Source organism: Topomyia yanbarensis, chromosome 2 (genome assembly GCF_030247195.1).
Source record: "Topomyia yanbarensis strain Yona2022 chromosome 2, ASM3024719v1, whole genome shotgun sequence".
Lineage (NCBI taxonomy): Eukaryota > Metazoa > Arthropoda > Insecta > Diptera > Culicidae > Topomyia > Topomyia yanbarensis.
In genome coordinates, this window is record NC_080671.1 from 144,348,161 (window position 1) to 144,370,178 (window position 22,018).

The 22,018-nt window shown below is 40.2% G+C and overlaps 1 protein-coding gene across 1 annotated transcript; it reads left to right on the plus strand.

Moving 5' to 3' along the window:
- Nucleotides 1-3,915: 3,915 nt before the first annotated feature.
- LOC131681614 (hydroxymethylglutaryl-CoA lyase, mitochondrial) lies at nucleotides 3,916-5,320 on the plus strand. Its single transcript, XM_058962512.1, has 4 exons — nucleotides 3,916-4,107; nucleotides 4,164-4,436; nucleotides 4,492-4,660; nucleotides 4,720-5,320. The coding sequence occupies exons 1-4, from the start codon at nucleotides 4,051-4,053 to the stop codon at nucleotides 5,196-5,198; spliced, it is 978 nt and encodes a 325-aa protein (XP_058818495.1). The 5' UTR covers nucleotides 3,916-4,050; the 3' UTR covers nucleotides 5,199-5,320.
- The last annotated feature ends 16,698 nt before the right edge of the window (nucleotides 5,321-22,018 follow it).

Below are 22,018 nucleotides of genomic sequence, written 5' to 3' on the forward strand. Positions count from 1 at the left end.
CATTGCAAACGGTGCAAAAAGTCAGAGTCAACCAATCAGGAGCTGGACCATTCTGACGTAAAATTGGAACAAAAACCATTCCCCCCCTATTGTCACGTCTTGTCTTAGGTGCACTCCACTACACCGGTGTCAATCAATCGAAAATCCCATATGTAAAACATTTTACTTACCCTACTTGGGAGTTTATTTTCTTCCAGCCGTTATATGAATAACTGTCGGTCAATTTAAACGTTTGAAATAGCTTGCTTAAGGTATTTATGATGGTGTTTAAATGCTCTGTGTCACTGTAAAACAAATTTCGTAGACGTGCAATACCGGTTGGTCGTCATCCACCATGCAAATAATCCCACCGAAAAGCTATTTTCGATTTGTTCATCCCCACCTATCAAAATATTGTGACATGTAGAGGAAAACAAATCGTTGAATACTCTAATACAGCTACAGATTGTCATGTACTCTATACCGTTCGTTCTGGTTCTGCTCCCATTAAATCCTGAGTGCATATAAGGAGAGCGACGACACTGTCAAAATTGGAACAATGATTATTTGTCAGTGTCATTTCAAACGAGTCAAATCAGTGTATTTTGAGAGGTCGTTTGTTCGTTTGGAATATTACTGACATATAATCATGACAGTTGTCTTCACTCTCCTTACATACACTCTGATTGAATCGTGTGAACGCTATGACGTCGACCCATTGTCGCAACAGCATCCAGCCACACGCAAAAAATCGAAACTTATTTTTTATGTTTTTTCACCCATAAATGTATAATACATTTGTTTCATATATTACACATTAAAAATAAATTTAAGTTATGAGCTTTATTGCATTAGACATAATTTATATATTCTGGTTGCAGTTGAAAACTGGAAAATCCAACCAGCGACAATCGTATTTTCTCTGGGACTAAACAATGGAGTCACGTCGGAAGTAGTGCGCTGTATTCGTACAATGATGCGCTATACAGCGCACTACATTCGACATCATGGATTAGCACTAAACAAGAGAAAAAACGAATGTCGCTGGTTGGATTTTCCAGGTTTCAACTGTAACGATAATATGACCGCTATATATTTCGCGTGTGTAAACCAATGAAATTTATGTGCGTCTTTTATACTTATTTAGTGGTAAAATGTGTATTTTATTAAGGTTTTCGATTGATTGACACCGGTGTAATGGAGTGCACAGGTTTTGCACTTTCTAGCAGAAGTGTCAATGGAACACACCCAGTTTTCTGCACTTCTGCTAGAAAGTGCAAAAACGGTGCAGTTTCAGTGCACTCCACTACACCGATGTCAATCAATCGAAAACCCTAATAAAGTCTATATGTTGCTTATTTATGAAAAAGATTTCCGTCCAAACATGAATAGTATATGACAGTAAACATTTTTATCATAAGAAGAACAAATACATATTATATGGTAAACCTTATCACTAGCATCGATTAAGCTGATGAAGTCTATGTGTTGAACATATGAAAATTATTTGACCTCAAACTTAAAAATTATATGACATAATTTATGATTTCTATAAGAAAAACACATACGTATTATAGATTAACGAATTAACTCTATCGCAAATATCTATAGAGTTTCACACATAATATTGCGCACTTCCCACCAACCTGGACTCCGCACTTTCGAAGTGCGAGTGATCAAACTGCTACTCAAAACTGCGAGCTGTCAAATCACATGTATTTCAAGTGATAGAGATGGTATTTTCATGGACAGACCAGTCGAGCTAACCAGTCTATGAGAAGAATTCAATAGAAGAATAGTAAGTGCGCAGTGTGGTTAGAATCCAGTTTTTACTGCCACAAGCAATATATATGATTTTTTTTGCCGCGCTTTAACTCTCGAAAGGGATGTCTGTTTTTTTTTTAATTGGAGAGGTTTTATCCTTTGGACAATTCACTTCTTTTTTGGGTTAGAAACACTTCAAACCATAATCAACACGCAAACGAAAAACTACCTAAAATTGAGTTCTTTTGACTCAATCTCGTGGTATCGTGGAGGAAGGTAAAATTAGGTAAACCTAGAAAAACTCTAGATAGAGAACTGCGGAGACTCCATTTTGGATCGATTGGATTCGCGTTTAGCTGTCAAAAAACGAATCCAATAGAACATTGCCTATTCTTATAACATTGGACGTGTTGCCATACAATGCCGGGGCATACGTTGCCAAAAATGCTGTTTTTCTCTCCGCAGTTCTCTTACTAGAGTTTTTCTAAGTAAACCGTGTTGAAGGTAGTTTACGGTCGTCAAACGGTGGGATAACAAAATTCTCACAAGTTTTCTATCTCATGCCTCCACGCGAGTATAAGTCTATTGATGACATTTGGTCCTTAGACCGGCGACGACTGGGTGCTATCAGCCTTCTGCCGATAGTAGCAGAATGAGAGGGTGCGAACAGATCTAGTCGAGAAAACATTGCCGTAAAAATGAATAGTTGATCGGAAATTAGCCCCACTACGAATAATCTGACTAGTATCTATGATCACGGGTCAATACGTATTGAAAATTCGCCGCGTCTGTTATTATGAACCTAATTTCAAGCTCCGTTATTGCTAACAAGCCCGTGCATCAGGTTAACAATCCTTTATATTTCCCTTCAGTGTTCGTTATTATCGCTCGTATACTTGTATTCCACAAATCTGATATGGAAAATAAGAAATGACTTGATTTATAACATCTCACGCTATTTTTGCCTGTATAATGTGTCACTCCGAGTGGAGTTCAAATTGCTTTTGTTTAGGGAACATAGTATACTCTCGGTAGCCGGCTGCCCAGAGTTTAAAAAAAACCAAAAACTAAACAAGATCTCTTTTTCGAGTGATCGCCCTCTCTCCCCACTCGAAGACTAACTAAACAACTACGTAATAAAATATGCTTTACAGGTCGCATCGCTTGCTTGGAGCGAATCCTAGACCTGATACCCTTCCAAACTACCAACTCCGCGACACCTATGGAAGAGTCTGATGAATCGTCGTCCTTTCGTTAAGTAGGTGGAGCATCAACACTTCCTGTCTACCTTATCTTTTATCCTTCCCCGTGAACGATGGAGATGGGGGCGGCCGGCAATGATGGCTATCATGCTGTTGAGGTTTAAATATGGGTCGAATTGGTATGAATTCCTACTTACCATTTCCTAAGCAACTCTTATTAGATAATCAGCAGTCAAACATGATGAAGTCAGTGTGCAATCCGCCAAAATCATCGTCACAACGCAACGCAACGCAACGTAAACCGTGTTGAAGGTAGTTTACAAATTACAACTCATTGATAGGTTTTTTATACTCAATTTTAAATTGAATTTACCTAATTTTGAGTATACCCCAAACAACTCAAAAGTATCTTCCTCCACGGAAGACCTGGACTGAGTCGAATCACTCGTTTTGTTTTTGACAACACTAATAAGTGCGAAAGCGACGCACAACTCAAAAGTAAGTTAAAAGAACTTATTCTGGAGGTTGTTTTATTTGACCGTGAAGGTGAGCTGCGAACAAGGCAATCGACTTACCAAATAGAGATTATAACTACTAGAGGGAGCAAAGCGCTACTGTCTCCATGTATTCACGGACTGAAACATGGGGTCTCACTCTAGCATATTGTATCCCATTACATTGACATGTGTGTACCAGGGGCAATATGTGTCAAACTAATGGGCCTAGATTATGTAAGAGCGAGATAATAAATTATCAGTGTTAACAGCGACACGCGACCTCTAGTAGTTATAATCTTTTACTTACCAACTATGCTAAACCTGCTACTATGGACGTCTGTGCTCTGTGGCATTAGTGTTCTTTATTTCCGGTTATTAGTTTTTTAACCTCAGCGTGTAGTCGAATTTCATTTAAAAAATTTATTCTGGCAACATTAAATAATCAGCTGATTGATAAGAGATAAAGCTCCGTGTATAATTCCAGCAGAGTAACGTCAGTTTATAACAAAATTTGTTTTTATAGCATACAAGATCCATTGTGTTTAATTACAAAGGCGATTTGTTTTGTTTAAATTTACTTTAATTTTCTAATTTATATTGATTCGAAAATGTTCAGATTTTTACGTTACCCTGTCCACTCTTATTTTCCTAGAAGTTATACAACTGTAAGGATTGGAAATCATTGTTCATACCATATATCAAATTATATCATCGTTACCAGAAATTGGCTCAACCGACGTCAGTACGAATAGTGGAGGTCGGTCCACGAGATGGTCTTCAGAACGAATCCATGCTTTTGCCAACCGAAACAAAAATAGAACTGATAAATGCCCTCTCGGAGACTGGACTCCGTTCAATAGAAGTGACCAGTTTCGTTAGCGCCAAATGGGTTCCACAGATGGGAGATAATGCGGAGGTATTTAAGGGCATCAACAAAATGCCGGGAATTAGCTATCCAGTTCTTACGCCGAATCTGAAGGGATTTGAGGCTGCGGTCAGTATCCTAAGGTTCTGTTGTTATTGGCTATTAACAAACTATTCATTTGTAGCTTAACGCAGGTGCAGAGGAAGTTGCCGTTTTTGGAGCCGCTTCTGAAAGTTTCACCAGGAAAAATGTGAATTGTTCGATTGACGAAAGTCTTATTCGTTTTGGAGACGTCATGGCAGCTGCAAAAAAGGCACAAGTCAAAGTAAGAGGATATGTGTCAACTGTCATAGGTTAGTCAGCCTTAAATCCTATATTCAACTTACATAATATAGCTTTATTGTGTCCGCAGGTTGCCCATATGAAGGTAAAATCAAACCATCGGCTGTAGTTCGTGTGGTGGACAAACTCCTAGAAATGGGATGTTACGAAATATCTCTCGGGGATACGATCGGTGTAGGAACACCCGGCAGCTTCTCAAACATGCTCCGTGAAGTAACTAAGATCGCACCGGTCAGCATGCTGGCCGTGCATTGTCATGATACGTACGGACAAGCATTAGCGAATATACTTACCTCGTTGGACTTCGGAGTCGCTGTAGTGGATTCTTCTGTGTCTGGCCTTGGAGGTTGTCCTTATGCGAGAGGTGCATCGGGTAACGCTGCAACGGAAGATGTGGTTTATATGTTGGACGGACTTGGGATCTACACTGGAATTGATTTACCCAAACTGGTGAATGTTGGCAAGTTCATCTGTGATAAGCTCGAACGGCGTTCCGAGTCCAAAGTCAATCGTGCCATGAGAAAAACAAATCCCAACGTTAAATGTTAGCAAAGTTGAAGCGACTACCATACAGATTCCAGATGATTGAGAACATGTGCATTTATTACATTAAGGTTGAAAACTTAGTCATATCTACGTATATATTTTAAATACATTTCTATTTTGTCCTATTGCTTCGTTTTCTATTGTAATGCCATATCTCTCAGATTAGATATCTTGGCAATTGCTCCAAATGAAAGAGCGCTGTTTTTTCTGTGGTGTGATCATTGTATCCTCTGTGTAGGCATGAAATTGGCACACCAGTGTACTGCCCATAAACGCATAAGAGTCCCATGTGGATTTTTGTCGAAAATGAGTTATCCGTTGGATTGTACTCTGTATCACCGCTGAATCACACTGCACAAATAAGATTACCGGGTTTGTTCAGAAAATATGAAAAAAATACCAAAACATGGTTGTCCCATCCATTTGGCTCAATGGATGGGACAATCTTGAACAGCGTTTTTCTCGGCTTGCTGTTTTTCAACATGCAATTCATTCATTGCAATGAAATGCCATCACTGGAAACCCCTTGAGCTCTCCGACGCATTCGCGCTACCAACCAGCGACCTGCCTAGTCGATCCGGCCCTGCGTTCAAAGGTCGTGTGGGGGTCTTCCGAACTCCCTTCTCCGACGAGTATTTTGATTTACATGATATATTTTCCGCTTTCTGAAAACCATTCGGTTTCTAGCGTGGTACCGGGTACAACACGTTCGTGCAATCCTTCGTTGCATGAACGAAGCATAATTTCCATGCCAACGCCCAGACCACATCTACAAAACTCACGCTGCGCTACCATCTTCGGGACGCCCGATATACAGTACTACGGAAGTCCCCGACGATCCAACGCAGTCACGCTACCAGCCAGCGGCCAACTTAGTCGTCTCGGCTTGCCATCGGAGGTCGTAAGGGGGTCTTCCTAACTTCCTTTGTAGGCAAGTATTTCGTTTTAAATGAAAATTCGCAACCTGAAAACCTCTTGGTGCATAGCATGCCGTCAATACATGATTATCGTTCTCACCGAAACTTGGCTACGTGATGATATATAAAACGCCGAGCTAACGACGAACTGCACAATCTACCGAAGCGATCGCAACTCTTCTACCAGTCATCTACGTCGCAAAGGCGGTATACTAATTGCGATAAAGAAATAACTAACTGTAACTGTGCTAAAATTGTCTGGGTGTGAATGTGTGGAACAAGTTGTCATACGCGTCTCACTGCCCGGTTGATTGTTATATGTTTGCTGCATTTATCTGGAGTTGAACAGTGATCCTGACCAACATAACGTACACTCCTCGGCAATCTAAAGCAGTGGTTCTCAAGCTGGGGACCGTGAAGTCGCTGGTGGGGGTCCGCGAAGAAAAGTATATTTTCCGAATGAATATTGAAATTTCAAGTCTTGTTTCCTAACAAACTGAAAATAACATATTGATAGCATACAAAAAATCAATGTGTATCCGTGGGGATCCGCAGCAACTCATAACTCTAAGGGACCGTAGTACGAAAAAGGTTGAGAACCACACGTCTAAAGCATTCTGGACAGTATTCTAATAGGAGTGACAATGTATTTGTAGGTGATTAGAATCTTCCTAATCTCCGGTGGATTTTTGATGATGATTATATGTGCTACCTTCCTGAATATGCAACATCGGAACAAGTAACGGCACAGAAACGTTGGACGTTGGTGGTTTATATCAAATCTGCTCTCTTAGTAACGTGAATGGACAGACCCTCGATTTTGCCTTCGTCAACAACATGGTCGTGTTCTACCTCATTGAGCCTTCGACGTCTATACTGAAAGAAAACCCCGTTCTGGTGATGGTGACGCTTTTGATACAATCAACGACATTGACTTTACAAGATGCAACCTCAATGAAGTCTCAATGTCCATTGGTGCAGTCAATTGGCGTGATTTGATGGAAATAGTTTGGATCAGGCAGTTGCGGCGGTCCACGAGGCCATATATGAGATTCTTCACCACAATGTTGCTAAAAACGCGTTAGCAGATTATAAGCTTCCGTGGTAGAATGTCAAGCTTGGTTGTCTACGTAACGTTATCCGTAAACAACGAAAGCGATACTTATGTCATAGGATCAACGACAATAAAACTATTCTCCGTCAAATTGAACTGCAATATGAAACAGCCCGGAACAGTGCATTTGGTGAATATCGGAACCAAGTCCAAAACAAGCTTCCAAAGTATTCTGGATGTTTACTGCCGCTAGAAGTATAATTGTCCCATGTGTATAGGGATTCCCATAGCACATGGGACAGTTATGCTTCTAGCGGCAGTTTATTAATAGCATTAAAATTTGTATATAAATAGCAAAAAACGCACCAGGGGTATACCAGAAAATGTCTATCTTCGAGACAAAAATTCAGTTCGTAGCCGAATTGGTGAACTTTTGCAGCCCTCCTGTCTATCCATCGTAAAGCTTTGAAACATTGCAAACTATAATATCAACCTTCCATTTCCTAACGTAAATGACGCCGATGTATTGAGCGCTCTGTCCATCGTTGATCCGTTGGTCCGGATTGTTTGCCTTCTGCGTTTGTAAAACATTGTGCCAGAGCACTTTCTGCACTAGCATCATTTTTTCACGTTCAATCTCGGAAAATGTTTTCCCGCGTGTATAAAAAGATGTTTCTATCCATAAGGCTGGAAAACCTCACAATGTTGAAAACTACAGAGTAATCTCGCTACTGAACTGGCTAAAGTTCTGGAAAAGTTTGTCCACAATGTGATGTACGCTGCTTCTTCCAACATAATTTATGAACGTCAGCACGGATTTATAAAAAAGTTCCTCCATTTCATACACAAGTTTCCTGCTACCAAGGATCGTCAAAAAAGGACGCAATATATTTTGGTTTCGTGAAAGCATTTGACAATGTGCCCCACAACATTGCTGTTTTGAAACTACAGCAACTAGGGTTTCCTACATGGGTAACCAGCTGGCTGCATTCTTTTTTCTCACAACGATCCACTTTCGTTAGAATTGGCACCACATGTTCAAGCACATTTGAAACGCAGACTGGTGTGCCTCAAGGAAGTCACCTAGGGCCACTTATCTTTCACTTTCATCAACAATATCTGCACCCGCATTAAGCCTTGAAAACTACTCTATGCTGATGATCTGAAAACCTTTCATTCAATAGACCTTTATCGGCCGACCTTACTCCCTTTTTTCTTATTTTTATTCAAAAGACTACACATTTTTAAGAACATTTCCATGAAATGAGACTTTTTAGAGCTATCGTGATTTTTTAATGATTTTTTTAAATTTGAAAAATGCAAGAATGTTGAGTATTTTTTTTACCTTTGCAAGAATGGTGGGACTCAAAATATGTGTTTGGGCAGCACTGTTTTGTATATTTTTGCTTGGCTTGGCCATGGCAACGCGGCAAATGAAGTGGTGAGTCGCGGTACAAAGTTCATTGGTTATGTAAACAAACTAAAGTGAACCTCTCGGTGGAGAACGTTGCATGGTAATGTTTAACCTCACTTTTTTGACAGTTCAAAGAGATTGTTTACATGATCTTGGTATTTTTGTTGATTCGATCATAGTATGAGAAACTTGGTTTGGTTCGCTGCCAAATGTTAACACTTTCCCAACAAGGTCGCTCAGCTGTATTTTTTTAATTGATGTCGGCATCATACATTGTTCCGTTAAATTTAACATTTTTACTTTTCTTGTACATGATTCATTGAAGAAGCAAGGAATTTCTAGCCAAAGATTTGAAAAAGGCCTACTGCCAAATGCAAACAAATCGAATTTTGATGTTCTCTATTAAAATTCTGGGACAGAACCTGTGGATAGATGTTTTCTTTTTCTTTTTTCTGTTCATTTTATCTCTTGTCTTGCATAGCCACTCTTTCTTCCTCACATATTTTAAATGGACTGGCTACATTCGACAGTCCCCCCTGACTGCATTTGACGGTACCCTTTGGCTGCATTTGACAGCTTCCCCTGGCTTCAATTGACATTAGGTTTTTTCGTATCCACACGTTCCGTCCCAGTTAAAAACTATCTATCTGGCCATGTACATAAACATAACGCAACATTGGATTATGAAGAATTTTGATTATGATTTTATAACAAATTATAAAAGAGCCCGGCTGATATAAAAGTCCTAACTAGCAATACACTTATTATAAAATGCTTATAAAGGATTATTGTAACTGATTCCAAAAGGATTATAAAGGCAGTGAAATACGTACTCAATGAATTAAGGGGTGTGTCTGATGTAAACAATATGCGCAATCAAACTAAATAAAACAGTATTCAATTTTTAAATAGAATTATAATGAATTCGACCAAAACTTCTTTTGCCTTTTTCTCATTTTCAAACATTTGAGGGGTAGAGTTTAGATTATTTTATCGTTGTTGCGATCAATTTCGTTTGGTTTGTTTTGTTCACAATGTTAGTCGCAGAGCATTTTGGTGATCTATGGCAATTGATGACCTTTACACCCCATACTAGGTCCGCTCCTGTTGCACTTGTTTCGCCCTGTCCGGCACCGAGTCAACCGATGGTCCAACCTGCGCCGCACTCGTCTGTCGCTATGTCAATGGCAGGGACTTGGATTAAAGGCCAAAATTTCAGCTACGGTTGGTGGTGTTGCTGCAATCGGTTTGCCTTCGGCCACGGGAATATTCAGCGATTCCTATTCGAAGGAAGCAGCGCCAGTAGCAGACTGCTTCGGTTCAGCAATACGCTCCGGTATCGGACGAAGCTAACACTCCGACAGGACGAAGGTTTCAACGAGGGTCTCAGGCATAAGTAGCAGAGTCCTTGCACTTCCTGCTTGTCGAGTAAACAATTCCGACGAAACCACTGCCGCTCTCGCCAAGTTTGATCACCGTAATAAGTGCAACGTCACCGGTATAGTGCCAGGATTAGTCGAGAACAGTGCCAGGACTGACTTGCCAAGAGCTACAAGATTAAATAGCAATGCGTTTTTAAAGTGACCATAGTGTAACGTAGAGGCTTTACTAAGATGATTTATTCAGCAGAATAAGATAGCAAAATTACCCAAAACATAAGACCTGGCTGCCGAAGTGAATCCACACACATCATCACCTACAGAGGCAAGCGATATTGGAACGCAGCGAAATTCCTCACAATGAATTGATCTCGTTAGGTGAAATTCCAGGAAGTACAATTTTCATAGCACAAATTAGTCGACCGAAATTGTAGTCCTCAGTCGAGAGAGAGACTGATAGAGTAGCAGCAGCTAGGAATTTTCTTTCGAAAGCTAGCAGCGGTTTCGCGTATCATGCTCTAAGTAGAGAGCGTTAAGGCAGATCTCCAAAACATGTCAAGTGCTATCAGATGAGAAAAAACGTCGCATCTATGACCAGTACGACAAGGACGGTCTGCTGACTAACGGTTCCGTCCGGTACCACCATAACACACGGCACCGGCGACACATATATATTCACAACATACTAATTACTTATCCTTCCGAAAAAGTAAATAAATTGACTATGCAATTTATCATTCGCTGCCTAGTTATTTCCTGCCAATTTGAACACGACAGCAGTTGCAGAAAGCTTTATTGCGGTGCAAAAATGATGGCAACTCGGGATATAATATAAATTTACATATAATTTCTTCTCCCTGCTCTGCATTCTTATCAAATCCTTCTTACTCCTTATCGTCAGTGCCGAGCACTGTTTTGCATTTGCCGGCTTAATCAACGACAATGCGATAATCGTCAATCGACGAAACTTTTGCTGAAATGGAACTTGAACACGAATAATAAATAATTGTTCCATTCGAAAGCGATAACCTTCCTCATGTTTGCAGCTATCATACGCTGGTAGGTATTCTGACCAATGGAAACGTTTTTCGGTATGGGCATTGAACGATCATTTCAACAACTTATCATCGACCGAATTCGTTACCTATAAAGTTCAGGTAAACTTCACCACCTAAAAATGAGTAATAAATTGGATCTTGTTAGGACTTAACCCACGAGCAAACAAACAAATGTGTACAAATCCTTATCCATCATCCAGAAAGCAATCGTTTTATAGCCCAATGCTTGATCTTACGATTCAGCATATGCCACCGGGTTTTGCATCGAGCGCCGATTGGTCAATGTATGAACCAGGGGCAGTGATGTACCGATGGGAAAAATTCCATCTTCCCGGGTTTCTATTTTTGGGTTTCAACCGGGTTTTTTCCCAAATCATTTTAACCCGGACGAAATATGGTTTTTTTTCGTTTTATCGAATGTATGATGTTCATTTAATGTTTTTAACCTTTCGGCAGTCGCGCTAGCGCACTGAGTACACGCTGCTCTGAAAATCTAGCGAAATCGTCTTAGGGCACCAGCGGCTGCTCGTTCAGTGGGCCATTTGCGCGACTTCCGGAGGGTTAAAGAATCTTGCATTTACATTTGAGAGACCGAAAATAAAAGTCGAAAGGATAAAACATACTTTGTAGAACCCACTCCAGATATCATAGCATATAAAAATCGAATATAAACATCAAGCATAAAAATCAGAGAACCTTGAGCATGAGAATCGCTTAGAATATTCTCACCCGAAAAAGTTGGCAAGGATGAACATCCAGTATAATTCGCTCACGGCAAATTCCGTACAACGTTACATTCAAGATTAAAAGTTGTATAAACAAAAGTCCTTTTTAAGAACCGGATATACTTTTTTTTCGTTTTCAATTCTTTAGGACATAATCGAAAAGCTCCTGGCCGATTTTTAAACTTGAAGTTTAAATCCAATTTTCACATTCTAATATATTTATAACGGGTTTTACGAAGCATTTTCTGTTCTTGCGACTTTAATTTCGGTCCATTCCATATTTCAACTTGTTTCATATAATACTGGAAACAATAGTCATTGTTACTCAAACTAGTGAAAATTAGAATAATCGTTTGATGCCAAAACTACTTTTATTCTGCTTGTTACTCATTTTAAGGGTTGCTATACTTTTAGCGAAATGAGGTAGGTATTCATACAAAATTAGGAAAATACCTATTTAGTTCGGTGAAAAGTAAAGTGAGTAATATGCAGAAAGCGAGTGGCCTTGACATTCGTCATTAGTATGAACCGTAATCAGAACTCTCACAAATCGCAATCCGAATTCTTTCGGCATCAACTACATCAGAAAAAGTAGAAAAAATGTTTAGTACGCTTAGGTGGATTCACAGTAAGAAACGCAATCGACTTAGCCCAAAACGTGTTGAAAAGTTTTATCACTTATTCAACCACAATATTTGAAAAGAAATGTTGGATCACCGCTATAGCAATGATTCAATCGAGGAAAACCATTCAGAATTCATATACATGCAAAACTTTATGACAACAATGCTCATAAATAAAATAAAAGTGTTTGGATAACAATACATTAATGTTCAATTACTAATATATCACAAAATTGCAAAAAACCCAATCTTCCCGCGAAAAAACCGTTTTAACCGGGAAAAAACCTTGGGTTTTTTTCCCCAAAATTATAAAAACCCGATTTGGTACATCACTGACCAGGGGTGACATTACGCATCTCGAAACGAAAGGTTTATTGTATTCAAGCTTGTGTGAAAAGGTCGATTCGAATTGGTTGCATAATGTGGCACCAGGTTCCCATTGTTCCAATCCTCATCCCTCTTGAGTTGATAGTCTTTCAAAGAGCATCGAAAGTATTCAAGTAATGTAAATTTTAAAAGTCCCTGTAAACAAGTCTTAGGTAAACAAGCACACTGAACTGTCAGAAAAGTGAGGTTATACATTTTCATTCAATGGTCTATGTTGTTGACAGGTATATGAATGAATCATTTCAGCATCAGTGATGCCAGGTCTATTCAAACAATAGCCTGCAGTGAAAATATAAAAGTCTGCAGATTGCTACAAAAATCTTCAATAAATTTGACATAGAAATGTAGTATGTATATATTTTAAATGATCAAAAATGTTGAAGGCTTGTGTATAAATTGGCTGGCATAGGCTTTGTTCTGCTAAATATTTGTAATCTGAAAAACATCTGCAGTGAAAATGCAAAATCTGCAGATTTACTAATATATATGCAGATCTGGCATCCTTTTAGCATTCCCCACAGGAAATTCATCCAAATGGTGTAAAAATGCGGGGAAACAAGGCAAGATAGGTATTCAGAATATGAGGTTAAATGAGCAGCATGCACTATTTTTGATTTTTTTTAATAGTTAGAGGTACCAAATCATCGCGGCAATCGGCAGTAACGAATTGGGGATAAAAAAGGAAGCATCCTATCATATAAAATTTTTTGACGAGAAAGGTCTATTGCCTCAGGACTTGACTCAGCTGTGCTCCAGGATGATATAGCCAGTATAGGGAATGGTGTTCGCTAAACGGTATGCACATCTACGTCGATAAATGTAATGTGATAAGTTTCGGACGCTCGGCAACACTAAGGTGTAATATACCCTTTTTTTAGGAGAAATTTTGCCACTGCGACCACTGTTCAGGTTATCTTTTGTGAATACCCCTGTTTGTTCTACATTCTACAAATTTCCCCAATCCAATGTAGTTGGAAGCGAGTTGTTTGTTTGTCCACATGTGTCATCCCAAACGGGTAGTCCATTATCAATGTAGCTGAGGATCCGTTTGAGATAGGTATGCCATACATTGTGAGGCGTCATAAGATGTAGTTACAGAATCGACAAATGTCATCTCGACTTTTGCCTGGTACCCAGAATATCGTTACTTTATTCCGAGTTGCCAGTTGTTGTAAAGATGTAATGCACTCCCACACCAGTTTGGACTCGCGTTTCGACGACCTTAATGCCAACAGTGCTTCTTGGCTGTCCGGGAAGATTGCGATTTTTGCATGTCTGTAGTTTCGTTTCCTATAGACCTCCGAGTAGGAGTATATTGCATATACCTCTGCATGCAAAACTGTAGGCCACTTTCCCATTGATATCGCTTCTTTAATTCTTGATTCATAGACTCCCGAGCCAGCCAGCTCACCCATTTTCGAATCATTTGTATAGAATGATATTGTACCTTCAGGTAGTATGGGACCCCCTACATCCTATATCTAACAATCCACTATGTTGACTTCATATGAGATATCGAAGTTCGGTTTAGCCTCCATTTTATTTTGAACTGCAGTCAAGACAGGGTTTAGTTTGAGTTCCTTTATTTTACTCGGATGACCATTTAAATCCCTGTCAAATAGTGGTTTACCCTTTAGCACTCTCAGAGAGCCAAGTCTCGCTTCCCCCATAACATGTTTGTGCAATGAACGTAGATGAAGCATTGCTTCCAGAGCTGTGTTGGGTGTTGATTTCATAGACCCTGTGATAGAGAGGTATAGATAGCCTCTGAACTTTAGTTAGTTTAGTTTGGGCGGTCTTTTGTTTAACTTAGGGACACCACACAATGGAGGAATAAATTAATCGTGGTCTGGCGATGGTCGTGTAGGTTCCGGAGTTACTGGTTGAAGAGTGCGGTCACACAGCAAATTCCCATGTAAACTGGTAAACCTATCATGGCCGAATGATGTAATACATACTGAAATATGTGGAAAATTACTTGCAATTGCGGGGCTAGACGAATAATGACCAATCAAAGTAGCTTTGACCACATTGGCCACCTATGACGGATCTTGATGCTCCCGGGGAAATCGCCAAGTTCCCGAGCTAATGTCACACCAATTTCCCAGTAAACTCTTAACCGATTTTTTAAAAAAATGGATATGAAACGAAAGATATAATACTCACATTGACAATAATAAATTTTATTCAGTTCAGACTTTTGGTTCCGGAGTTACAGGTTAGTTATTGCGGTCACATAGAAATTTCTCATATAAACCGGTACAATCGTAATACCTCATAGGTTTAAAATCTATTGAAATGAACATCAAATTACTTCGATTCGCAGGCCTAGATTACTGATGGCGAAACAAAAATTATTGGAATGTATTGTCCACTATCGATAATTCCGGAAGTCCCGGGGTTACGGGCAAATTCCAGATCTAAAGTCACTTTGGTGACGACTGAACCAAATTTGACTAACCTAGTCTCAAATGAAAGGTATAATATGCAAGTAGGTGTTGGACCCCCATTTACTCCACCCCCTCTCAACCCTCCCCCCCACGCACTCTCTCACCCCCTTCCATCGTAAACCAACCTCACATTTGCATTCTCTTTATCCACCCGGATACCAAAATAAGTTAGGTGGTTCCCGACGCATCGTCCCCCTCCCACTAATTATAAACCTTCCCTTCCCCCGTCCCGCTTTTCAATTTATGACAACATTGAACTCACGCTGATTAAGTTCATTAAATCTCGAGTACTTTTTCAAATGGACGTAAGTAACAATGAGAGATTCTCTTTGAGGTCTTTCTCTTCTGTTCATTACTCGGCCATTTCAACATTTACTACTCTACTCTTTGCATAATATTGTAGTAAAAACCGACGGCTTTCGATATGTACTGGAAAATTAGTACAAAGTGTTGTAATGACGTCGTAATAAACGAAAAAGAAAGTAAACAAAGAGAGGCTCTCAATGTTACTTACGTCCATTTGAAAAAGTACTCGAGAAATGTTATATTTTTGTTTGAATCAAGTATGTCAGTGTCATGTTGCTTATCAGGTTTGTGACAGTAAAGAACTCATGTATGCTTTAGTGTAATAAGAATGTTAGACATTTCCACAATGTTGTATTGAACGTAGTCAGGTATTAAATCATAGTTTGGATAAATGAGAAAGCCACAATTGCACCACTAGGTGGATTAAAACGGGATTTTATAGCAACGTTAAAAAAGCTTCAAAAGCCTGGCTGTAGTGTATTGGCACTGTGTGGGACTCACGACTCACGTTCGTGCCTAACCACTAAAAACATTTCTTACTTTTACGCCCTTCTTCCCCACGGAACTACGTCATCGTATTACTTCGTGGCGGGATTCGTTGTGCTTTCGTCGCACTTCTTTCTATTGCTCTATCTCGGAGCCTCGCTTGGTTCATGGAGTGGCACGACCTATGAGCTTTGATTTAAATCTCGACTCTTCTCTTGCTTCTTGTCTCCATCTATTACGTCGCCGTTTAGTTCTCGTTCCCGTGGTGAGCCGTTTAGGTGCTGATTCCCTGAGCCATTTAACTCATGTTTCCGTGAGTCATTCAGCTCCCGGCCTTATCACGATCTGCTTGAGTAGTACTCAACGGTGAACTCACCCTCCTCTGACCGATAGTTCCCCGACGTCCATCCAGCGATTCCGGGTGGAGCGTAGCTTCCGGTTCACTGGCGCCTCAACGACCCACTTCTGGCTATTCGACGCGGTCTACTCGGTCTAATCCCCGGCGGTGGATCTAGCCTACTCACGAGCTACACGGTAGGTTGTCGAGGTCGGTCCGGCGATTCCGGTGAAGCCTGACGTCCGGTTCGCTGGCGCCCCGACGACCCGAGCCCGGTGCTACATACGTATTACTGGGTATGTATGTGTGTGTCTCACTCACTTTTCTCAGAGATGGCTGAACCGATTTTCACAAACTTAGTCTCAAATGAAAGGTGCAACGCTCCCATAGGCTGCTATTGAATTTCTAATGGATCCGGTTCCGAAATTACAGGGTGATGAGTACGACTACGCAGAAAAAGTCGATTTTAATAAATTCTGCAATGATTTTTTTTTCCAAAATGTAACCACAAGTGTTTCGATTTGTAGTAATAGGTCACTTACAGCCATTCAAAGTCTCTTTGGCCACATTGGCCACCATCATCGGTTCCGGAAGCCCAAGCGGAAGTATCCAAATTCAGAATAACAGTCACAGTCGGTTTCTCGCAGATGGCTAGACCGATTCAACCAAACTTAATCTCAAATGAAAAGTGTAGCGCCCCCGTAAATGGCTGTTAAATTTCATCCCGATTCGACTTCCGGTTCTGGAGTTACGGGTTGTGGTGTGCGATTACATAGCAAATTGCGATTCAAACCGATACTCCGATGTAAGCAAAAAAAAAGATGGGTGGGTAATGTCTGCGACATAACCGGAGAGATGTAGAATACATAAGGAACACGTTCTTCAAATATGTTGATACTCATTGGAATTTTCGGACAAAAGGTGATTTGGGCGAGGAATATTTCAAATTATTCTTTACAAAAATGATGGTGGTCCTGAAAAGGACCGGTTTTGTTGGCGTTGTTGGCCTTGGTGAGGGAGATGGCTAACGATGAAATTAATTGTTAGCATGAGGAAGTCGCGTAGTACTGGCCAATGGAAGAACAGATAATAATTGATTCCTGAAAATCAATTTTTCTTTATTCATGTAAATTATACATACTTACAAATCTAACAGAAGATTCCTGATCATATTTCTGAATCATTAGTGCGAACATTGTGTAATTTGGTTAAGTACAATGAAAGTTACAAACTTTCCAAACTCGACCTTCTGTTCATTCAGAAATATTGAAATGGGGTGTCGTGGTCACAATAAAAAAAGATGGGTGGGTAATGTCTGTCACATAACCGGAGCGTCGTGATTTCAATTCGAGACGTTAATTTAAATCTAATAATATTCAACAGAATCACGTTTGAATGGGAAATTTTCAAATAATTCTCTATGGTAATAATGGTGGTTCTGAAAAGAACCTTTGGTATCGGCGTTGGTGTTGATGGTGATGCGCTGGATCGTTGGATATTTTTGGCATGATAGTTACGTGCCTGGCGAACTGTTTTGTAGCCTCGAACAAAACGACAAGACTGGCTTCTTCGGGTACCATTACGGCTGAACTTTATAAGCTTAGCTCGACTTTGAAATCCTGCACAATCTCACGAATCAGACACTGGTAGGGCCATTTTGTTTGCTACTAGCACGGAGCTGCACAAAAAATCATTTAATGCAGTTAGTTCACGGGGGCTGCCAAAAAGCTTGAATAGAAGCATGCGACTTCAACGTTTCTCTTAAACACATGCAACAACACATTCGTTTTGGTAATACTGATAATAACAGTAGAAAGGAATGGAAAAGCAGTGCACGAAACGAGCGAGAGGATAATTTAAATTTTTGTTCCGTGTGCAAGCTACTTCTTTCCACCCAACGTATTATGTTGCTTGTTGAAAATTTGCTACACACCTTAAAATAAAAGTTTCAGTTTAACTCTCACTAGAACACAATTGATTGGTCCTGAAAAGAACCGTTGCTTTTATTGTAATTTACGCCCACTCCCACAAACCGACCAAGTAGGCATCAGTGGCTTCATTACGGCTGAGTTTTGTAAGCGTAGCTCGACTTTGAAGTAATACACAACCTTACGAACCAGACGCTGGAATGTTAGCCAGCGGATTAGTTGCTCCGTTGCCCTTTAGTTGGGGCGAAATACTAGCATGGCGACAGTTCCTGATCGGTAGTTGGTTGCGATGGGCCACCAGTAGCTGGGGCACTTTTGCGGACCGTCATCATCGCCAACTGCTTTCCTCCGGTGGACTGGCTGCTTGCTAGTGCTTGAACGAATACGAATGATGAGAAAAACCGACCGACCAATATTCATATATGAAAACACAAGAAAGCACTACTATCGCTCTCCCGCTCGTTTTCGTGCCATTCCTGTGCCTTTCCTTTCCGTTCGGCTACCAATACTAGCATAACCAAAACGAATATTCTGTCTTTCCATCGCCTTCAATCTAGTGGCCAGTGCTAGCAAACTTGCATGTTCAGTTTTTCAATAACAACATTCCAACAATATTTTCAAAGAATGTTGCAGATTTGAAAAGAAGGAAGGAGAAGATTTTCACAAATTTAAATTCTTTTGTTTTATTTGTTAGCGCTGATAAAGGCTATTTAGTTTGCTACTAGCAAGGAGCTGCACAAACAAATCGATTTATGCAGTTAATCAACGGAGGCTGCCAAAAAGTTCGAATAAAAGCATGCGACTAGTGTACTTTGCATGTTCTATATTTTATCAATACTAGAGAGGATCAATAAAATAATTCAAATTGTTATAGCGACATGCAATTGTGGCAACACTGGCCATGAGATGGTGGGGGAACACGCACATTCGTTTTAGTTATGATGGTAGTAGCAGCAGAAAGGAATGGAAAAGCAGTGCACGAAAACGAGCGAGAGGATAATTTAAATTCTCTTTCTTTCTTTCCACACATCGTATTTCTTATATTGCTTTCTGAAAATTATTTGTTATACACCATAAAATGTAAATTTCAGTTTAACTCTTATTAGAACACAATTAATTGGTCCTGTAAAGAACCGTTTATTGTTTTATTGCGGGAGCATAATTCAGACGCACTCCCCGCGGACACGGTGAGCTAGAAAGCACTATTTTGCATTCTCGAACAAACCGACCAAGTAGGCATCGTTGGCTTCTCGGGGCATCATTACGACTGAGCTTTGTAAGCGTAGCTCGACTTTGCAGTCCTGCACAATCTCACGACCCAGACGCTGGAACGATAGCCTACTCTGTTGCCCTTTAGTTGGGGCGAAATTCTTGCAGGGCGACAGTTCCTGATCGGGTTGCGATGAGTCACCAGTAGCTGGGGCACTTTTTCCGCCGTCGTCATCGCCGACTGCTTTTCTTCGGTGGACTGGCTGCTTGCTAGTGCTTGAACGAATACGAATGATGAGAAAAACCGACCGACAGATATTTATATAATCGCGCTAATATGCACTACTATCGCTTTCTCGCTCGTTCTCGTGCCGTGCATGAGCCTTTCCTTTCCGTCCGGCTTCTAATGGCCTAACCAAAGGAATATGCCGTCTTTCCCCCACCAAGTGCTCTCGTCAAGCAACCCAATGCGAATAACCATACGAACAAACATGTAATGGACCTATATATAAACTTTTCATTATTTTATTGTTCGGTTGGTCTACCATAACGACGGCTCTGTGCGGGATGGGCTGAAAATTTTCACTTTTCCGAGTCGTTTTCGAAAGATTTTTCAAAACACATTTTTTTGTTATTAGTACATGTTATACATACTTCAAATTTTAATACAGCATAGAGGAACATATTTGCAACAAATTGGTCTAAAAATCAAATCATTCTGTTAAGTATGATAAAAGTTATTAACGTTCAAAATCTGACGCGGCGCCGCAGCCGATATTTTGAAACGGGACCCCTATATTGAAACCTTAAATGTATTCTACATTAAAAGGTAAAAATAAGGTTAAAATGTCTTTCAGAGAACTTAAATTTGCAGTTCTAGGTTACCGACGGCCAACCAAACTTTCGTTGACTACATAGACGGTTCCGGAAGTGCCCGGGAAAAGCGGCATCTTTCAAAATTAACAAACTCACATCAGTTTCTCGGAAATGGTTGGGCCGATTTTCACACACTTAGTCCCCACAGATGTCTATAAAATTTCATACGGATCGCTTATATGGTTCCGGAAATATAGACTTGACCGTCCGGACACATATGAAATTCCCATATAAGCCGGTTCTCAAAAATTTTTCAAAAGGGCAACCCCATGAAATTTCAGAAATCGAATTCGTATTTTTGATGCCAAACATCTTTAAAATGCATGAAACGTCGAGATTTTACGTTATCTCGAAAAAAATTCATGAAAATCGACTTTTTGGGACTTTGCCGATTTTGCACCTTTTTGCCTTTCTCAATATTTCAATTTATTATTGCTGTGGCTGTTTTTTCTTATACAAAATTTTAGAACTCGAATAATGATTTCTTTCCTTGCATATAGTTTTCATGTCGTGTATAATAAAAATGTAATATATACATTTGAAAGTTTTTAATGAATATGAACAACTCAAAAATTCTCCTGTTCATGATTGAGAAAGGCATAATTGCAGCGCTAGATGGATTAAAACAGGTTTTTCCCATTGGAAAACGGCACAATGACCGTTTTTGCAGGGTTCGCGTTGAGTCCCTTTTCGAAACACCATGTCATGATGAAGTTCAGGGCTAATTGAATCCGATCGCTCAGTACAGATGCATGTTTTCCCCTCACAATTAGGACAATGTCATCTGCATATCCAACAATCTCGAAACCCATTTCAGTCAGATCATTGAGAAGATCGTCCACCACTAGTGACCAGAGCAGGGGTGATAGCACACCTTTCTGGGACAATCTCTATTTGCTGTTATAGTTGCTTTCGTGTCTCCCAACGTTGCTGTGATCTCTCGACTCTTGAGCATTGCAAGAATCCACTCTACTATCGATTTTCCACTACCCTTTTTGCTATGGCCTTGTGAATTGATATGTAGGACGTATTAGCACCCTCTACGTCAATAAAAGCGCAAATTCCCCTTCACCGCTCCTGTACACAGGACCGGGACGACTGGCGAACGCTAACTGCAATGGCTCAACTGTGGCAGGAGGATCAAGGGTGCGATCGATGTGTCATACCAGCCTATCATAGAATGCTTAGTCCCTCTGTAGTCGCTGTAGAGTTGAGTATGCTATGAGGAGACATGCTCACCGATGACACAGCCAAGTATGCAAAATGCCTACCTTTTCTACGGCTGTAATTTTTCTGCCTACATTCTCCTTTCTCATACGACGCTGCTTTCGTTCGCTAGTGCAGGACGCCCAGCGCTGTACAGCAGCCTGTAAGCAAAGCAGTAACATGACAAAAAATACTGCCCACAGTACAGCCACCAGACGCGAGTGGTACAGCTTCTCTTTCCTTATTGTACACTTTTTAATATTTTTAATCTTCAATATTTTTAATCACAATCGACGACAATGAATGCGGTTCATTTACGCCACGACCGGCATCAACGCTTTCGTGTGAGGGCTTCTCCTTTTGACTATGCAGATAAAAGTATACAAAGCAAGAGAATAAAATTTAACTACAAGAGCGTAGTGATGCGTCGTTGTAGCGGGCTGTACGGCTTGTGTAAATGTAAATACA

Coding starts and splice junctions, on each gene's coding strand:
- LOC131681614 (XM_058962512.1), top strand. CDS start 4,051: ATGTTCAGATTTTTACGTTACCCTGTCCACTCTTATTTTCCTAGAAGT. Junction 4,437..4,491: donor TGAAGGGATTTGAGGCTGCG/GTCAGTATCCTA, acceptor ATTCATTTGTAG/CTTAACGCAGGTGCAGAGGA. Junction 4,661..4,719: donor ATATGTGTCAACTGTCATAG/GTTAGTCAGCCT, acceptor TTGTGTCCGCAG/GTTGCCCATATGAAGGTAAA.